At 44.0% G+C, this 20,439-nt stretch overlaps 1 protein-coding gene across 1 annotated transcript; it reads right to left on the bottom strand.

Annotated features, from left to right (window-relative positions):
• Positions 1-2,063: 2,063 nt before the first annotated feature.
• bhmt (betaine-homocysteine methyltransferase) lies at positions 2,064-20,409 on the bottom strand. The gene is made up of 8 exons (XM_080189343.1): positions 20,215-20,409; positions 18,512-18,644; positions 16,130-16,248; positions 13,406-13,597; positions 8,464-8,611; positions 7,206-7,388; positions 3,983-4,211; positions 2,064-2,331 (listed from the first exon to the last, which is right to left on the bottom strand). Exons 1-8 carry the CDS (start codon positions 20,338-20,340, stop codon positions 2,139-2,141), a joined length of 1,323 nt encoding a protein of 440 aa, XP_080045469.1. The 5' UTR covers positions 20,341-20,409; the 3' UTR covers positions 2,064-2,138.
• Between the last annotated feature and the right edge of the window lie 30 nt (positions 20,410-20,439).

Here is a 20,439-nt window from a genome sequence, read left to right as displayed (position 1 = left end):
CAACCCAAGTGATAATGATTGCTCTCATAGCCTTCAATGTTTGCTAGTCACCCAGAAGGAAAAAAAACACAGTAAAATGGGGAAATGAGGACACTAGTGTGAATTGATCATACATACTTTAAAATGGGACATCAGTAAAACCGGGAATGGTGGCACAGCGGTTAGCACTGCTGCCTCACAGTGCTAGGGGTTTGGGTTCAATTTCCAGCTTGGGTCACCATCTGTTTGGTGTCTGCACGCTCTTCCAGTGTCTGCGTGGGTTTCCTCTGGCTGCTCTGGCATTGTTCTGCAGTCCGGAAGACATGCTGGTTAAGTGCATTGGCTGTGCTGAATTCTCCCTCAGTGTGCCTTAAAAGTGGCAACTAGGGGATTTTCACAGCAACTTCATAGCGAGGGGGATTGAATATAAAAGTAGGGAGGTCTTGCTGTGGCTGTATAGGGCATTGGTGAGGCCGCAGCTGGAGTACTGTGTGCAGTTTTGGTCGCCGTACTTACGCAAGGATATTTTGGCCTTGGAGGGAGTGCAGAGGAGGTTTACTAGGCTGATACCGGAGTTGAGGGGGTTGAGCTATGAGGAGAGGCTGAATAAACTAGGCTTGTACTCGTTAGAGTTTAGAAGAATGAGGGGAGATCTCATTGAGACGTATAAGATGATGAATGGGATGGATAGGATAGAGGTGGAGAGACTCTTCCCGCTCAGAAAGGACAGTAGGACTAGGGGGCACAGCCTCAAGATAAAGGGGGGTGCGGTTTAGAACGGAGTTGTGGAGGACCTTCTTCACTCAAAGGGTGGTGAATCTCTGGAATTCTCTGCCCGTTGAGGTGGTGGAGGCTGCCTCGCTAAATATTTTTAAGACACGGGTTGATGGGTTTTTGATAAGCAAGGGGATCAAGGGTTATGGGGAGAGGGCGGGAATGTGGAACTGAGCCACGACAGATCAGCCATGATCTTATTGAATGGCGGGGCAGGCTCGAAGGGCTAGATGGCCTACTCCTGCTCCTATTTCTTATGTTCAGTGCAATGTTAACGTAAGCTTACTTGTGACACTAATATATAAACTTTTAAAAATTAGCTGTTCTTTCATTTTGCGCACGAATGTGCAGGGTACATTCATTGCCTCACACATGGTGGTCCTGGAAGGGGAGGGGGTGGTGGAAAATCGGGTGTTGTGGGCTCAGTACTGGGCTGCAGATGGAATAGGCATGCTCAGCGCAGATATTTCCAGACTGTAATTGGGGAAAATTTAATAAAGTGGGATACTTTAAGGACTTCTGTAGTCAATCATACAGCTGGGTCTCAAGATGGAGAGGGGTGAGGTTCACATGGGGACAACAGTGATGGATTCAGGAGGGAGGGCAGGAATGACAACAATCCTACAATGGACTCCAGGGATACAATGGGGGTGGCTGGAGATCGACTGGAGGGAGGTCTACCTGCACATCGTGGGATTCCAGAATGAACTGGTGAGGATGTGAACGGTGATAGGGGAAGGTTGAAGTTGGTCTGGAAGTAGAAATGCAGCACCATTAAGTTGAGACCCTGAATCAATGGGCGCAGTGTCAAAATGAAGCTAGAAAGAAAATCACCATTGGAGGGTCTGAGGCAGTGAGGGAGGGGGAGGAGTGTGAGGCAGTGAGGGGAAGTGTGTAATGCTGTGCAGGAAGTGGTCCAGTGCTGTGCAGGAAGGGGTCCATGGCTGGATTCCAGGACCTTTTCATAGGTCAACCTCATATTTATTAAAATTTCAGCATGGAGCTGAAAGTTGAGCTGAGAGAATTCATGAAGACTTTATTGAAAAGTTCAAGTGACGGAGTCAGTAATTGATGGTTTGCTTCTACAGGAGACCACTCTGGGGTCACATTGTAGGTGATCACATAAAGCATTTAACCATCAGAAGAATGTGAAAAGGGAAGAGGCAGCCAGCCGTTATGGGAACATCCTTGTTGGATATATGCTAGAAGCTCCATCAATTCCAAGGAATGAATCCAGGGAGAAGCCACAAAGAAATTTAGTCCCACATTTTAACAACTTATGCAAACTCTTTGAAATAAACACAAGACCATTTATTCAATGGATTCAAATTTTATTCGCTCAGTTTGGTAATTTTGATTGATTTTGGTCATTTTTGGTTGATACATTACACTATCATTCCAGCAACATTCTTCTGCTTATCAAACATTTCTTTCAGTTGGTTTTCTGTTGTCATTTCTTTTTGTTGAATTAGGTCTTTGTCTCCTCTGGTCACGCCCCAGCTGTCTGGCTTTGAGAGGGAGGCTGAATAGGGTCGGCCAGATGCAGGCACCAGGTTTTCCCAGTATGCCCGCTGAGCTCTAGAAAATAAGACAAAGAAAATGCATTACATTTTGTGAAAAAATGGGTACAAACCTCAACGAATATTGTTGTTGATGACCATCTCCACTAGGTGGCATGGTGGCACAGTGGTTAGCACTGCTGCCTCACAGCGCCAGGGACCTGGGTTCGATTCCGGCCTCAGGTGACTGTCAGTGTAGAGTGCACGTTCTCCTTGTGTCAGCATGGATTTCCTCTGGGTGCTTCGATTTCATCCCACCCTCCAAAGTTGTGTGGGTTAGGTGGATTGGCCAGATAAATTGTCCCTTTGGGTCAGGTGGATTAGCAGCATAAACACATGGAGGTCACAGGGATAGGGCCTGGGTAAAATGTTCTGTTGGAGAGTCAGTGCAGGCTCAATGGGCTAAGTGGCCTCCTTCTGCACTGTAGGGATTCTATGGTTCTCCATGGTTAATGAATTGTCAGCAAGGGGAATTGGCTTCAGATCATTAGAAAAAAACGAGACACATAAATTGTGCACATGTTCCACTGACCTGCCATTGTAACCCCAGAGAAGGGCCATCAGATCCAAAAAAATGGCAGATCTGCTGTTTCCCAGAGTTTTGTCACAGCAAAAAGATGGAACCTGCATTTCCTACTCTTGATTTTTAGGGGCAATTGGGCACTGCTGTGGTGACGGATCTGCCAAGTAGGCCTCAAGGAAGGGATATGCAGCCCAACAGTAGACCTCAGTTGGCTAGAATAGAATCTGTGCAAAAATCCCTCTCAATGTGGTGCTGGAATTTCTGATAGGTGGGCTGCAGAGATGCGCATGAGCAGCGATAGTGCTCATTTACTTTGTGCCTTTCTGCAAATGACAGCATATGCTAAAGAAGGAATTTTAAGGCCGATAACAGAATTCAAAGGGGATTGGGACAAATTTACAGAATAATACGTAAAAACAGGATTGGATAACCCTATTTGGCCAAGGCGGCTTGTTTCTGTGCTGTAATGTTCTATGGCTCTAAAGATTTGAGATTGTGTAGAGAATTAGCCAAAGGGCCTTCTGGCTTTTAATGCCCTGAATAATTCAGTTTTGACTAAGATTTAAGTCTCAATTAAGACGTTTGCCATATTTTACTATAAAAGCATACTTAAATTTGTTTAAAGAGAAGTCAAAGAGTAGATTTTCCAGCCCTTCCCACTGGCAGGATTTTCACAGGTCCCACAGTGATGCAACTGGCAAACAATGCAAGTGGTCATTGACTTTGGTAGGACCAGAAAATACCATCAGCAACCTCCACAGCTGGATCTTCGGCGGTGTTGCTGCAAAATTTATCACAAATCACCTGATCTCGGCATAGAATTTGAACCAGATTCAGGCAAGTTGAAAATGCTCGCTCCCCAATTCTTCAAAGATCTAACACTCAGTGGGAAGTATTTTCGCTTTGGGTGAGAATGTAAAGCAAAGGCTGGGGATTTTCCATTCCTGCCAGGGGCAGGAACCATCACGGGTGAGACTGGAAAATTTGGAGAGCAGCCAACATCTGAAGAAATTAAGAAAAAATATAAATTGGGAGAGATAAATATAACAGGTTGCTGCTAAGGCTGGTTTTATACCACAAAGTCAAACTACACACAACAGATTTGATAGATTCATGATGTACATAAGGAAGTTCCATCTAGTCATACCTTGCTCGCACCCAAGGCTTTGTGTGCATGGCAAGACCACCTCCCCAGGCGTCATGCTTCTCTGAAGCCTTTGAAAGGAAGCCCCGTTCAGCAGCTAGTTCTTCTGTTATGGCTCTGATATGATAGGGTTCAAATCCACAACAGCCACCAATGTAACGGATTCCCATATTATATGCATCCCTTGCATATTTATGTACTTCCCACCTGGTGAGAATTCGTGGCTCCAGAGCTTTAAAAAGAGCAGATAAGGGTGGTAAATCACATGCTCAAACTCCAATGAAACCATTTCATGTTAAATCAACTTTGTAAATCTTTGATAGAAAAGAGAAAATGCTGTGAAAGCTCAGATGGCCTGGCAGTGTCTGCGGAGAGAAAGAGTTAACGTTTTAAATCCAGTAGGACTTTTCTTCAGACGAAGGGCCTGACTGGACTCAAAACATTGACTCTGTTTCTCTCTCACACCTGCTGAGCTTTACCAGCACTTGTTTTATTTCAGATTTCCAGCAACTGCGGTATTTTGCTTTTATTTGCATTTCTGTTTTCTGTGGCTATTTCTGCCAAGTCACATAAAACTGCCTCAGATTCACAATTTTCAGCTTAATTTTGCACCATTCTGCAAACCACCATTTCTAAAGGGATTGACGTTTCTTAGTCAGGTGGTAGGTGGCAAAGACAAGAGCTGGTTTCACTAAGCTCCCACCATAACACATTCCAGCTCCTTGCCATTTCCAGAGTCACAGCCCTGTCTACTGGGGTATTTCTGTCTGTGGTATATCAAGCCATGAGTATATTGTCCTACAGAGGAGTGAAATTGTAACCCCCACCCCACCTAACAACTGCTCCAGGCCAGGACAGTCCTCCTCTACCTTCACAACACTCCTTTCTCCTTCCCCAAATGCCAGATGGGCAGCAAAGAGGAAGCTGTTGTACTGTTTGCACCACGTGGTCCATGCAACCCTAAAGTCCTTCCACTGATCTTGCAAAGTCCACGGGATCAGCACTGCAGAATGAAATCCTGACTTAAACTACCAATTTCCCAGAACTTCAGCAGCTTCACTGCTAGGTTTTCCTTTGGTTACAGATTGTAATGCAAAACACTGCAAAGTCCTCCAACCAGGTTCCTTACCCTATACCAACACGTGGTCAACATTATTAATTTATATTCATGAAAAACATGGTTACATGCAACCAGGATACATTCTCTCCGTCAGTCACTTGTGGCTGAAAACTCACTGGGATTAGAATTCCAGTTTTCCTTCACTGCACGGATCTGAAATCCAGTAGTGACTAGTTAATGGAGATGATGAACACGATCTTACTGCTCGCTCAAACCATGGTCCTGCTGCAGTGAAGATGGAGATTTTGGCGAAAGGTCAAATTTCCATTCACCGCAGTGGGATGGGAAAATCCCATGGTCAAAAAATTCCGGTTGATGTCTTTCCAGTTTTGATGTGGGTATGCCGGTGTTGGACTGGCGTAAACACAGTAAAAAGTCTGACAACACCAGGTTTTAATCCAACCGATTTATTTGATAGTAAACGCACAAGCTTTCGGGGTTACCCCCTTCGTCAGGTGAATGGAGAGTTCTGGCCTCAGACAGAGCATATAAAGCACAGACTGTTTAGAGATTACTGATTAGAATGCGAATCCTTACACCTAACCTGCTGTTCAAGACCTGAAGTGGTTGACAATGTGAGTGGAAGGAGCACTGATCACAGGTTAAAGAGATGTGTATTGTCTCCAGACAGTACAGTAAGTGAGGTTTTGCAAACCCAGGCAAGTCACGGGGGTTACAGATAGTGCGACATGAACCCAAGATCAACAGGTCTCAACCTGTTGGATCAAGGATCTTGGGTTCATGTCGCACTATCTGTAACCCCCGTGACTTGCCTGGGTTTGCAAAACCTCACTTACTGTACTGTCTGGAGACAATACACATCTCTTTAACCTGTGATCAGTGCTCCTTCCACTCACATTGTCAACCACTTCAGGTCTTGAACAGCAGGTTAGGTGTAAGGATTCGCATTCTAATCAGTAATCTCTAAACAGTCTGTGCTTTATATGCTCTGTCTGAGGCCAGAACTCTCCATTCACCTGACGAAGGGGGTAACCCCGAAAGCTTGTGCGTTTACTATCAAATAAATCGGTTGGATTAAAACCTGGTGTTGTCAGACTTTTTACTGTGTTTCCAGTTTTGTCCAGGCTAAATGAGCTAGCACTGGATACATTTGGACTTTGGTCTGATATCAAAACAGCAGCCATCTCTATTGCAGCATTTAGACAGACTTGCTCTTTGGATAGTTTTTGTACCACTGGATTCAAACTAGAAGATCAATTGTAGACTCCTAATACTGGGACCAGGGAGAAGCCCACACAAATGCGTCGACTTGATCTGTGTTACTACTTCAAGGATCCCAGTTGGCAACCAAATCCAAGGATCCATTTTTCATAAATCCCTACAGTGCAGAAGGAGGATATTCAGCCTTTCAAGCCTGCAACAACAATCCCACCCAGGACCTATCCCTGTAATCCCATGTTTCTACCCTGTTAATCCCTTGACACTCAGGGGCAATTTAGCGTAGCCAATAAACTAACCTGCGCACGTTAGGACTGGACTGTGGGAGGAAACCAGAGTACCTGGAAGAAACCCACGCAGTCACAGGGAGAACGTGCAATTAGTGACCCAAACTAGGAGTCAAACTTGGGTCCCTGGTGCTGCAAGAAAGCAGTGCTAACCATATGACACCAATAGAACTTCGGTTAAAATTTTAATCCTCACAGCACCACTTATTGGATAGTAAGCTGCAGTGCTGTCATAAAAGGTTTCTGAAATGTAACCAAGGTTCATGCATTACTGATATTTCGTGAAGATCACCTTGTAAGAGACGATAGAGGCCAAATCGGTTCTCAGCAGCAGGGTGAGAATACATGATTTTGCTGATATTTTCCAAATGACAGAAGAGAGAATTTCTACATTTGCTAGCACAGATCTTTAATATTTTCCTGCTTCATTTTTCTCCAGGTTTCTGTCCCTTCTTAACTGCACACATGCAACTGAAGTCAGGAATGTAGAGTAACAAGCAGGAAGGGCCCATAGGCCTGAGGCCTACCAGCAACTACGTACACTTGAAAATTTCAAGTTGTCCAAACCAAAAGTAAAACTCAACCTAAAGCCTACTGAATTTTATCAGGTGGAATTAAAGTAGTAAGTTTAAACTCTTACCAAATGGAAATTCTGGTAGGTCAATGAATCCCTGCTTATTGCAATCAGGTGTATGAAAAGCAAGAGGCTGAACAATTAAGTGCGCTTTTAAATTTGCAGCTTCTAAACCTTCTTTCATAAGTTTCATAGTTTTGAGGCAAGTGGTTGGGTCAAAATGGCAATTCACTCCAACAAGGTCAGCACCTATAAAACAAGAATGGAAACAACATTTTTACTTTGCTCAAGAGGCAACAAGCTAGGAAAGAGGTGGCTGAGGAACGTGGGTGTGCCTGTGTTTGCCTTACAGGAAGTGTAACCTGCAGTTACAGCAAGCGGTTAGGAAAGTATATTGGCCATTTATTATAAATGGATTGAAGGGCAACAGTAGAGCAGTCTTACTCAAATTATAGAGTCTTGGTGAAACAGCACTTTGAATATTGCATACAGCTTCAGTCTCCTTACTGAAGAAATGATATACTTGCTTTAGAGAGAACACAACAATGGTTTATTAGTCTGATTTCTGGGATGACGATTGAGCAGAAAGGCCTATATTTACTCAAGGTTAAAAGAGGAACTCATTGAAACTTATAAAATTCTTAAAGGGCTTGATGAAGGAGTATGATTCCCCTGGCTAGGGAAGATTAGACTGAGACACCATAGTTTGAAAGCAAGGGTTTGCCCATTTAGGTCTGAGTCTGAGTCTGAGTCAGTAAGGTAAGCAAATAGTCAGCTAAGAAACAGAACTGATGCTCATGGAAGGGCTCACCAACTCAATCCTTCCAGCCTTTCAGTGAGCTATAAATACCATCTCTTCCACCAAACAAAAAGCTGAGTGTTATAGTTAATTGCAATATCATGCCAGCTTTTTGGGGGGGGGGGGGGTAGGTAGGTAGGTATAACAGTCAATTGCAATTTCTGACCGGCAGAACTATCAGATAATTAGGAGAAATCAAACTGCTTTGACCATTAGATCATTGCCCAGATCTTTCAGTCAGCAGCGGTGGGGATGTGCAAGCCTGACTGCGATTTTATCTGCTCACTTACCACTGCAGTCTTTGCACCTTTCGACGCCGGTTCCAACAGGGATACCGGGTCAGGAGGACAAGTAGCAAGTGTAATTTCATCAAAGCCACAACCCCTTTTTCAGCATGCAGTGAAGACACGACCCTTAAAATCTCTTCAGTTTGTGACTTTAAATTTAAATGGTGTTAACAACGGTCAAACTTCATAGCCTCCCCTCACCGACAATGCACATCCCCTCCCAATGAAATTGTCTTACCGGCCTTTACGAGTTTGACGGCACAGTCCCCTGCCGAAACACCAGTCAAATCACCCTCTGGACCAATGCACATGGTGGCACCAACTGGTTTGCCAGACTCCTTCAAAACCTGAACCGCCCATTCTGCTTCCTCCACGTGTTCAAAGTACTGCAAGAGACAGAACACCAGCATTTAAACACAGGAATAATATCACAAGTCTTCTCATCTTGAACTGGCTTCCTGCAAAATAAAAAAAAACGACAAGCCATTAATTTTCCACAAAAGGTTTTCCAGCAAAAACAACGGGCCCACATTTTCCTCCTTGCTAATTTTAGCTAAAAATTAGATGCAAGTTAAAAAGTATCTAACATCACTAGAAAACACTAATTATTGATCTGTCCTTAATGTAGCTTTAAAGATCGTTACTCCTTCAAATATTGAAATGTTGGTGAAAATGGTGTAGGAGATAAAAAAAGACACTGATTATTTTTGTGGTGCTTTTCAGACAGAGTGACTCAAGGCGCTCCAGAGAGAACTGGGCTTTCAGGAGGTCAGAAGTTTGGTTGGAAAAGAAATTGTAGCAAAAGGCTGACTTTTGTTCATCAAGCTCTTTGTGATAGATACTCCATTGTATATTTTGGAATTCATTTTTGTCTACTCCCTTGAAAAATATGCTGAAACTAATTCATTTTAATAAGACAGAGGGGATTCTGGAATGATTTACTTACAAATAATTTAAATTACGTGATGGATGCCTTATAGAGTATTACAAGTCAAGAAACAGATTAGATAATTGTCACACCCTTGAAAGTTTTAAAATATCTTTGGTTTACACCCTTTTGTTTAGGATGGCACGGTAGCACAGTGGTTAGCATTGCTGCTTCATAGCTCCTGGGTTCAATTCCCGGTTCGGGTCACTGTCTGTGTGGAGTTTGCACATTCTCCTTGTGTCTGCATGGGTTTTCTCCCACAGTCCAAAGACGTGCGGGTTAGTTTGATTGGCCATGCTAAGAAATTGCCCCTTAATGTCCAGGGATGTGTAGGTTAGAGGGATTAGTGGGTATGATATGGGGATAGGGCCTGGGTGGGATTGTCTTTGGTGCAGACTCGAAGGGCCGCTTTCTATACTGTAGAGTTCTATGACACACAGGGAATAAAAAAAATGCAATTACAGATTTTTCAACATATTATCTCCTAATCAGATAACAGGCCAGCAGAGCAATGTGTGGCCATCTGGGATCACATAAAGCATGGTCCAAAAGAAAATCATAGCTCAAAGGTCTGAATTTGCCTACTTTTGCTCCTAGTTCCTATTTTCCTATGGACTTTGAGTACCTGGCGTAATCTACTGCAATTGCCATGCCCCCATTTTAATCTATTTAATAAACTTGCAGTTACGTGAGATAAAATCAGTGTTATTTGTAAAACAGAGAGATTGCAAAGTATATGGTGGTATTCCGAGCCAATTTTCAGGACCCATCTAATTGGCAAGGGATCATCATTTGACATCCACCATAAAGCCATCCTCTGGTTCACTGGAAGCATTTTGCATTAAGAATGAGCAAACTTAAACACGTTCAAATTTCAATAAAACTCAGCACCCCATTCATGCAGTCGAATGGAGCAGTGACTAATTAACTTACAATAAACAATTAGGGAGTTTAGTGAAGGGAGATTTCAAAGCATCATTGCAGCAATAAAAGTAGTGCCTTATATGGCGAGAACATGAATTGCTGTTTTGGGTAACTGTCGTGCTTCAGCTGAGGGCAGCAATGGGGCTGGTGGAATGGGAAGTCCTGCACTATTCAGCAACTCGATGGCAATTAAACCTTCTAAATGTGCTAAAGGCAGCTCAAACTGACTAGGAGAATCTGTCACAAAGAGAGGCTAATCAGCCATTCGTCACCATTCGTGCCATGAAGATCATAAATCTCTCACCACTTATACCACAGGGGCCCTACAATCACCTACAGGGGTCAGTCACTTTTTTGACACATCATGATCTGACATTGGGCTTGAAAGACAATGAAAACACGCAGATTGCAAGGTAATAAAAATGAATTTATTTTATTAAAATCATGCAGTGCCAGTGGTGTAGGGGTTTAAATGTTACCACGTTTGTCCTTTGCGAATGTACCCAATCCCCAAGTGAGGTAGAACATCAGTGCCAAGGGACTCCTTTCCTGCATAATTACTGCGCATTGCTTATGGAAGTAGCACTTGCTGTTTTTTTGTTTAATGTTAAATAGTAGCTTCAATTCTGTGCCAGCTGGTTATTGCTGCGCTACCCAGTGACTTTCCATTCCTGGTGGCGTCTCATAACAAAAACAGATCTTTGTTAGCATAAGACATTCAGGCCAGAATTTTCAAATTAGCCACTCCATTGCCAGAAATGAGGCAGAGTGGGCTTTAATGTCACTAATTCTGAGACACCAAGACCTTATCCTAAATTATGGAGACAGAACATGGTCAGAGTAAATGACCTGAATCTGAGGGACAACAGCAAGAGCTACCATAGTGTAACTGGTTGCCCAATAGGATTTTTAACCTCCCTGGGCCAAAGGGAAACGTTCAGGGATATTCCTAAACGCCCTGTGAGAATTATAAAGTTTTAAATTACAAGGTAGCAAATTCCATCCCGGGACCATTTATCTTCAAAAACTTGAGTATTGGTGCCTTATCAGCTCTTAGCTGCCTAAGATCCCGATGAGGCCTGGCAAGAGTATACTAGACAATTCCAGGAGTAACCCAAGAACTTTTTCAGACATAGAAATGGGGATTCATCTGTCACCCATATGGACTTTTCTACACAAAGTAAATGTGGGAAGGTCACATTCTGCCTCAATCTTCCCCATGGGGGAGGAGTGGGTTGGATAACCAGTCGGGATTGTGGCTGGTCCCAATTGGGCAGCAATGACCACATTCTAGATTCTGAACCCCAAAACCTCCATAACAATAATGGCATCATTTGTGAGATGCTCCAATGATGTCTGTTGCTTCCATTAATCTTGTCTAATGCCCAGTGGAAAATAGTGGTATAGAATATTACTGATTCAGCGTCATACTATATTCTACTGTTGTCTACAGAAGGAAATGATTGTTCAGTTTTATTTGCAATGCCATTAGCTGTTAGGATGCCAATCTCCATTTTGTTATCAACCCGAATATCAACTAACACCATTGCTGAATATCTTATTCTGCACTCTGTTGTCCCAGTGTATACTGGTGCCTTGTTTAAATGGTTAGCTGATCGCACTCAGGTTGAGCTCTTCAGTTCAGTGCATGGAACCAGTGGGTTTTTCCTGCACTAAAGGCAGAAGGTGGGACATTCAGTATATTAGCACAATAACTCTGTATGGTGTGGTCATTACATGGATCACTATGTGGGTCATGGACAATCACATCCTGACTGCACACATGACTTGGTCTTGAGATGCTGGTTATACCTGCATCCAAATGAGACAATGTCCTCCATAATGCATTATGCTCATTTACGTAGTAAATGGCAACTTGGTAGTGCCAGCGGCAATGAAACCCTCATCGCTGCAGATCATCCTTTCCCAACCACTACAAGAGTTGTCCTGTTTTGGTCAAATGAAAAGGGCATTAGTGGACCCTCAATGTCCACAGAATCACAGGTGCAGCAATTATGTGCACAGTAATCCAGTACGCACCCTTCCAAGCTGTAAAATTCTCCATACTCACCTTGGTGAATAAGTCAGCTATTGCCTTGCTCATGCGCAGTGAATGGTTTTTCATTATACACTGACTATGCTACATTCTCCATTAATGTATTGGATTGCCTTTAAACAGGAGACTATGAGCTTGTAATTTGGGCAATGGAATTTTGAAAAATTATCTATTTTCTTTGCCATTGTACTGCATGCAATTAGGCAAGAAAAAGAAAACCCGCTGTTCCATTTAAAGCATCATTGCTGACATTTCTCTGCTTCGGTACAGCAATTTTGGAGCATATCATTTTAACAATTACTTCCTTTCACGTCCACCTATGGTGTATGCTGTGCTAGTGTACAGGATTATTCGGACCTTACCTTTGTATCTTCTTTAATCTGTGCAAATTCTTCTGGACCTCCTGTAGGTCCTTGAGTAGTTGATATGGAGTTCTCCTTCACTGGGAAATTTCCATACTCGTTTACTCCTTAGCATATTTGGGATCATCGTCCCCCACCAAAAATCTGATGGGTATGCTTCATTCCAGAGGTTACCAGTACCTGAAGGCTTGGGCACTAAATAGTGCTTTCCTCAATCTTCGTTAAGCCATTTTGCACAAATATTGTGCACTTCACAGCTGAAACTTTAATATTTATATACTGGTTAAGTTTTTTGTTAACTGCTTGTCTAAGAAGTGTTAAGTGTATGGTGACTGCCTTTTTAAAAAAAAATATTAAAACTACTAAACTAAACCGCATTTATGAATCACACTTTGAAACCATGTACCCCACCATTGTTGGTGGATTGCAAGATAAATAGCACAAATGGGCATTTTGTACCTTCAAATAAACAAAGGAAACCATTAGCCACTGAGTTTTCAAACTAGATCTCCATCTATGAGAAATCTGGAACTTGGTGGGAGCCAAGAATAGGTGAAGAATCTGATGTGTACTTACCGGAAGACGGAACAAGATAATTAAACATTTTTGAAATGCATTGAAATTCTCAGAAAACAAATATAGAGGAAACGAAAACAAAGAGCAGAGTAACCTGCAGTAATTCATCTAGCATGACTCACATGAACTAACATAAACCCAAGTCAGGCAACTAGCTGCAAAACAAGTACTGTGAAAACTATTGTACATGCCAAAAGCAACTCATCCAAAACTTCCTGCACAACCTTTCCTCTGCTCTATTGTCTTCTTGCAATCCGGATTTTTAAAAATGCAGAGACATTTTTAGACCATCAATAACGATTAAGGAATCCAGTTAAGTATAAAGGTCGCATACCTCAGCAAGCATGAAGTCTACATTCTTCTTGATAAAGACATCCAGTTGCTTCCTGAAGATTGCTTTCACATCAGTCTCACTTTTGCAGCTAAGGTAGGAAGGGGTTTGGCTGACTCCTCCTGCAACGAGGGCATCTCCTTCGTTAGCCACCTCTCTAGCAATATCACAAGCAGCTTCATTCACTTTCTGGCCCTGGAAGAGGAAAAACAAGTTGAGCCATTTGTTGCAGGCTGGCTACAGTGAAATAAAAAAAGTCACAACTAATGAACTGAGAAGCAACTTTATCAGGCAGCTCGTTTCGTGACTTCTATCAAGTTAGCCAACAGTAGCATTTGTAAGTCTGTGCCCCACTGCATGCATTATCATAGACCGAATGTGTGTCAGGAATTTAGGTATGAAAGTCAGTAGCTCTTCATTAACACTGATGAATAGAAAATCTGCAGGTCAAAATCCTGACCGTTAACACTACAAACAATGTTAATGCCTACTGATATACTCCAGAGCGTCAAGGTACAGAGTGTGCAGAATCAATGAGAGATAATAATAATTTCCATAAAGCTGATACAATAACAATCCAGACCCATGCAGCTCAAAGCTGTGACCACTCTGGAGAAAGAAACCAGAATATTCCACAGTAACTTCACTGCAGTGCTAAAGCCTACTTGTGACACTAATCTCAATGAAGCTCTAAACCAAGAATGTGAGATCATAAAATCTACTCTTCAGCTTGTACAATAAACATAATGTTGACAGTATGTAAACAGATTTTCTAGAATCAAATTAATTTTGTAGGGTCTGACATGCTGTTGTGATAGGAACATTTGACTGAGTGTACGTTTGAAATTCCTTTTGTTACATTAATTTACTAGTTCTTGACAGTGAACGAAATACTGCAACGGTATAATATGACAAGGCATGATGGCACAGTCGTTAGCACTGCTGCCTCACAGTGCCAGAGACCCAGATTCAATTCCAGCATTGGGTCACTGTGTGTGGAATTTACACTTTCTCCCCGTGACTGTGTGGGTTTCCTCTGGGTGCTCCGGTTTCCTCCCACAGTCCAAAGATGTGTGAGCCATGGTACTCGGTACTGTTGATTGGCTATGCTAAATTGATCCCTAGTGTCAGGGAGGGATTAGCAGGGTAAATGAGGGCTGCTGAAGTAGGGCTTTGATGGGATTGTGGTTAGTGCAGACTCGATGGGCCAAATGACCTTTTGTAGTATAAGGATATCTAACAATTTTTATCTAACAATTTTTGTCGTGGCCTAGAAGTAGACTTTTGATAAGGCTTCTTTTGTAAACTTCAGACAATTAAAAATTCTGCAGCTTGTTTCTCATCCTCCAAAAAGTCCTCCTTACCCAATACCATACTCACTCCCAATGCTGCAACATCTTAAAAGTTAAAATTCTTTTCATCTATTAAAATCCTTGTCCTTCATGATTCCAGCCTTTTGTGCAACCCTGCCTCCGTCCTTCAGTTAAGCATCCCCGTGTGCTAGGATTTCCCCCAAAGGCTCTGTTCCATTGACTTTCCTTAAATTCCACCTATTTAGAAACATAGAAAAACTACAGCACAATACAGGCCTTCGGCCCACAAAGTTGTGCTGAACATGTCCCTACCTTAGAGATTACTAGGCTTACCTATAACCCTCTACCTTACTAAGTTCCATGTACTTATCTAAAAGTCTCTTAAAAGACCCTATCAAATCCACCTTCACCACTGTTGCCAGCACTCTGAGTGAAAAACTTACCCCTGGCATCTTTTCTGTACCTACTCCCCAGCACCTTAAACCTGTGTCCTCCTGTGGCAACCATTTCAGCCCTGGGAAAAAGCCTCTGACTTTCCACTCGATCAATACTTCTCAACAGCTTATACACCTCTATCTGGTCACCCCTCATCCTTCATCTCTCCAAGGAGAAAAGGCCGAGCTCCCTCAGCCTATCCTCATAAGGCATGTTCCCCAATCCAGGCAACATCCTTGTAAATCTCCTCTGCACCCTTTCTATGGCTTCTATATCCTTCCAGTAATGAGGTGACCAGAACTGAGCACAGTACTCCAAGTGGGGTCTGACCAGGATCCTATTTGGCTGTAATATTATCTCTCGACTCCTAAACTCAATTCCTTGATCGATGAAGGCCAGTACATCATACACCTTCTTAACCACAGCTTCAACCTGCGCAGCTGCTTTGAGCTTTCTATGAACTCGGACCCCAAGATCCTTCTGATCGTCCACACTGCCAAGAGTCCTACCATTAATATTATATTCTGCCATCCTATTTGACCTGCCAAAATGAACCACTTCACACTTTTCTGTGTTGAAGTCCATATGCCACTTCTCCGCCCAGTTTTGCATCCTATCAATGTCTCACTGCAACTTCTGACATCCCTCCACACTATCCACAACACCTCCAACCTTTGCGTCATCAGCAAACTTACCAACCCATCCCTCCACTTCCTCATCCAGGTCATTTATAAAAATCACAAAGGGTAAGGGGCACCTAAACTTACCAAGATTTTGGTCACCCATCCCAATCTTTCTCTGACTTTTTTCCTAGTTTGCTTCTGAAGGGGAGACAAAAATTCCAGTTTTTGTTGTAGAAAGTCGTATTTTATTGGGAGCATCGTAAACTATTTGCAGTTAAGCGCTCTTTATGTGTCTGCACAGATGGATGGAAACTTGTAGCTAAGATACGGATCCACAGCGAACAGTCGGGACTTACTGAAAATTTTTTCTCCACGTAATTTCCTCTGTTCTCCAACTTGTCGTCACTTGCATAAAAAGTGAAGGTCTGCATGACTGTAGAACCTGCTCTGAGGAACTCACGGTGCAGCTCTCTCACTGGAAGAATAGTAAAAAAAGTCACACCATACTCAGAACTGACTGCATGTACCTTAGGAATTCAATTTTCAAATTGCACAGATGCAATTCTGCAATTGCTAAGATTCACATATACAGAAACATGACTTTGGTGCTGGATTTCATGTGATGTTAACCTAGTACTAATATATTCTTAATTTTAAGTTTTTCCATTGTTTCATTTGTCCGCTTCTAAATCTCACTTTCCATCTTGTCTCCCCCACCCCCTCATCTCACTAGGGCCATCCGCCGCAAGCCACAGGTTGTCCTTTGACATCTTGCACCCCTCTTCTGCCATTTGCACATTCCAATTTCTTAATGGGCAGCCATTAACACCATTCTCAGCCTTTATCACTACCATTCACATTCTCTTTGTCGTTTTGTCTATGATATCTTGATTGATTACAAGCCCTCCCCTGCCCCACCCACCCACAGTATAAATTTTGTCCTTTTTTCATCTTCAGCTCTGACAAAAACTCAAAACATTGGCCCTATTTTCACTCTACAGATGCTGTCAGACCTGCTGAGCTTTTCCAGCATTATCTGTTTTTATTTCAGATTCCAGCACCTGCAGTATTTGGCTTTTATTTGGTTAGGCTGTTTCCCTTAGAGCAGAGAAGATTGAGGGGGACAAACCTGATTGAGGTGTATGAAATTATGAGGAACATAGGGCAGATAGGAAGAAACTTTTCTTCTCAGTAGAGAGGAGTCAGTAGCCAGAGGTCATATATTTAAGATAATGGGCAGGAGATTTAGAGGGGATATGAGGCAAACCCTTTTCACCCGGAGGGTGGTGGGAATCTAGAACTCACTGCTTGAAAGGGTGGTAGAGGCGAAAACCCTCAAAACATTTAAGAAGCATTCAGATGAATACCTAAAATGCCATTGGGTACAAGGCTACAGATGGCCAGCGCAGACACAATGGCCAAAAGATCGCTTTCTGTGCTGTAAAACTCGATGGGGGCAATCTTACCAGCTCGTCACACCGGTCGATGGGTGGGATTGCATGAGAGGCAAAAAAAAAATCAGGTTTTCCCCTGGCTTCTCGCCATCTTACTGTCCCCAGATTTCCGGCGTGATCAACATTTAAATTCTAATTTAAATAGAATTAGTGAGCCCAGGGTGCGATTGTCTGGGCTCACTTGCCTTAATGGCCTTGTCAGCATGTATGGTCCCCATCAACAGGGACTTGATGTGATGGCCTTGCCAGTAGGACCAGAGGCCACTGAGCTTCACCCGCACCCACCCCCGCCCCCCCCCCCCCCCCCCACCCCCAACCCTGAGTGATCCGGGTTGAGGGGCCAGTGCCCTTTGGGCAGTCTGTCAGTGCCCAACCCTACTGGGAGGGGGTAGAGCCATGATAGGGATGTGGCCTAAGGGTGCATGATAGGGCAGGGTCTAAGGGTAAGGCGCGAGGCCATGAATGGGCAAGGTCTAAGGGAAGGCAGACAGCGTTGGGGGGTGGGGGGTAGCTGTGCACTCTGCAACTAGGGACTGGCCGAGAGAGGCTACACACTCTGCAACCGATGAAAGGCGATCAACTAGGCTACGGGTTGGGGGAAAAGCGACAATATCGGAGTGGGGGTGAGTTGCACAGAACAGAAGAATCTGTCAACAGAAGAGAGATCTGTGTGTGTGCAATAGTGCCCTCTCGCGTGAGCAGGTGATATTTTGGTGAGCTTACGTCTCACCCTTCCCCCTACTGGCAGGAATCAGATAGTGCAAAGAATGAAAGTGCCAGGTGATGAAGGAGCAGTGCTCCGAAAGCTTGTGCTACCAAATAAACCTACTGGAGTTTAACCTGGCATTGAGACTTCTTACTGTGCCCACCCCAGTCCAACCCGGCATCTCTACATCAGGATTTCGGGGATATCAGTGGTTTCCTTTAAAACGCTATTTTAGATGAAGATAATATTTTTTATCGAATGCAGCGATTATTAGGTTTTCTCTTGAACTTACTACGGTTCCCAAGCAACAGTAATTAATTATACTAATGGGTCAGAATCTTAAATAAGAGCAGAATTGTTGGCAATAAGACTAAAGTACATAACAATGGAAATGTTCTCCGTAATGGCTAAAGGCAACTGACAAGCCCGGAAATCCTCATTCCCCCTCTCTCCGACCAAAATTCAGAGGGCAACCATTTTAAAAGGTCGGGTTCGTAGATCCCAGAATTCTCCTGTCTATGCACCCAGCCTGGGAGTGAAAATGTGGGTCTATGCTCCCCTTTTGTCTTTGGCCTTACCAGCCTCTGGATGCTCTACTGTTGCTTCTGGTGTCCAGGGACCAGCTTTGACGTATCCTCTCTTCTCAAGAGCAACAACAAATCCTCCATCTCCAATAATAACTTCCCCAGCACACAAACGCTCCAAAAGTCCCTGCAATAAAATTTCACGTCTTACCCATAAGAAAAACCCAGAACATGAAGCAGAAATGTACATCACTCTAAACGTGTGTTAAAATAGCCTTTAGAGAGGTTCACTGCACTCAAAACAGCAACAGTATTTTAAACATCAGCTCACATCATTTAACGGATAGAGAGAAAACCTAGATTTCGGGTAGATCACCCGAGTGCTCAAGTTTATAAGTGATGTGTTACTCAACTGCACTGTGCCTCTGGCCCATATTTAAGGTTGGGAACACATCAACAATTTGTTTAAAAAGGCAATCAGTAAGAGCATTGACAAGAACTTCCCAACAAATATTTCAGAGACAATGTCATGTTGAAAATGGTTCCTAACTAATTTAATGATGCCATTTCATGGGAGATTCTTTCCCCTTCTAAGGTGGGATAATGTGCACAAGGTAGGGAAGAGGAAAGAAAAACTAGATGCATGATTATGTCTAAATAAAGGAAACTGATGTAGATATTACAGGCACATTTAATTTGGAACATTTTGTTGGTGGACAAAGCACTGGCCAATGTTGTTGGCAGTTGACTCGTTTCTTGTTCCAGACGGTGTATAGATAAGCCACACGGAGAACGGGGTGAAAAGCTGACACATCATCGAACCTAATGGCCAGGATATTCAAATAAATGCATCTAATCAAAGTTGCAGGAGGAAGATTTGGCAGAGTGGAGAGTGGGTACGTAAGGGTGCCCACTGATCTGCATTGCGCTGCTGAGGGGGCAACATGGCATTTCTGAGGAGCAGGTGGTGGGGAGAGGGTAATGAGGCATTTCCGAGGGGCAGGTGGTGGGGAGAGGTTAATGAGGCATTTCTGAGGGGCGGGTGGTGGGGAGAGGGTAATGAGGCATTTCTGAGGGGCGGGTGGTGGGGAGGGGGTAATGAGGCATTTCTGAGGGGCAGGTGGTGGGGAGAGGGTAATGAGGCATTTCTGAGGGGCGGGTGGTGGGGAGGGGGTAATGAGGCATTTCTGAGGGGCGGGTGGTGGGGAGGGGGTAATGAGGCATTTCTGAGGGGCAGGGGGTGGGGAGGGGGTAATGAGGCATTTCTGAGGGGCAGGGGGGTGGGGAGGGGGTAATGAGGCATTTCTGAGGGGCAGGGGGGTAATGATGCTGATGTTGGGAGTAAAAGGGTAGGCAGGTGTTTGGGGGTAAAAAGGGGTTAAACAGCAGCAGCGATGCAGTGAAGCCACTTTGCCTCAGCCCACACACCAGGCTGGCGAGGAGGGAAGAAAAGGGTGGGGAAAAAAGTCTTGCAAAGAAAGCACGACGCCGGGGGGGAGCGAGGAGGCAAATGAATACACCCAGCTGGGGAGGGAGAGCCTCAACCCGGCGGGAGCGGAGAGCCTCAACCCGGCGGGAGCGGAGAGCCTCAACCCGGCGGGAGCGGAGAAAGCTGCGGTAAAGGCAGCGCTGTTCCTGCGGAGAGAATGTAACAAGTGCACCGTTAGTTGGCGGGACAACAAGTGGCAACTAGCGAGACAGGAGAGAGAGAGAGAGAAATATTAAGCCCGGCTCGGGAAGAGGCTGAAAGCTGTTACTCTTTTGGCGGCGATGATTTTTCCGTCCTTCCCCACTGGCGGCATCTCGGTGCTTCTGGCAGTCTGCTTCGAATCAGTCAGCGGACAATCCTTCTCCAGATCCTCCTCACTGCTGGACTGCCACATTCTTATAGTCCTCAGGCTGGAGGCTACCTTCCCTCTGCCCGCCTCCCTCCCTGACTCATTGGACTCCCGGGGAGGGAGGAGCAGGGGGGAGGAGGGAGG

Source organism: Carcharhinus amblyrhynchos, chromosome 5 (genome assembly GCF_965287045.1).
Source record: "Carcharhinus amblyrhynchos chromosome 5, sCarAmb.v2.hapA, whole genome shotgun sequence".
Lineage (NCBI taxonomy): Eukaryota > Metazoa > Chordata > Chondrichthyes > Carcharhiniformes > Carcharhinidae > Carcharhinus > Carcharhinus amblyrhynchos.
The sequence above is the reverse complement of the archived record's forward strand: the minus strand, read 5'-3'. Positions and strand labels throughout refer to the sequence as shown.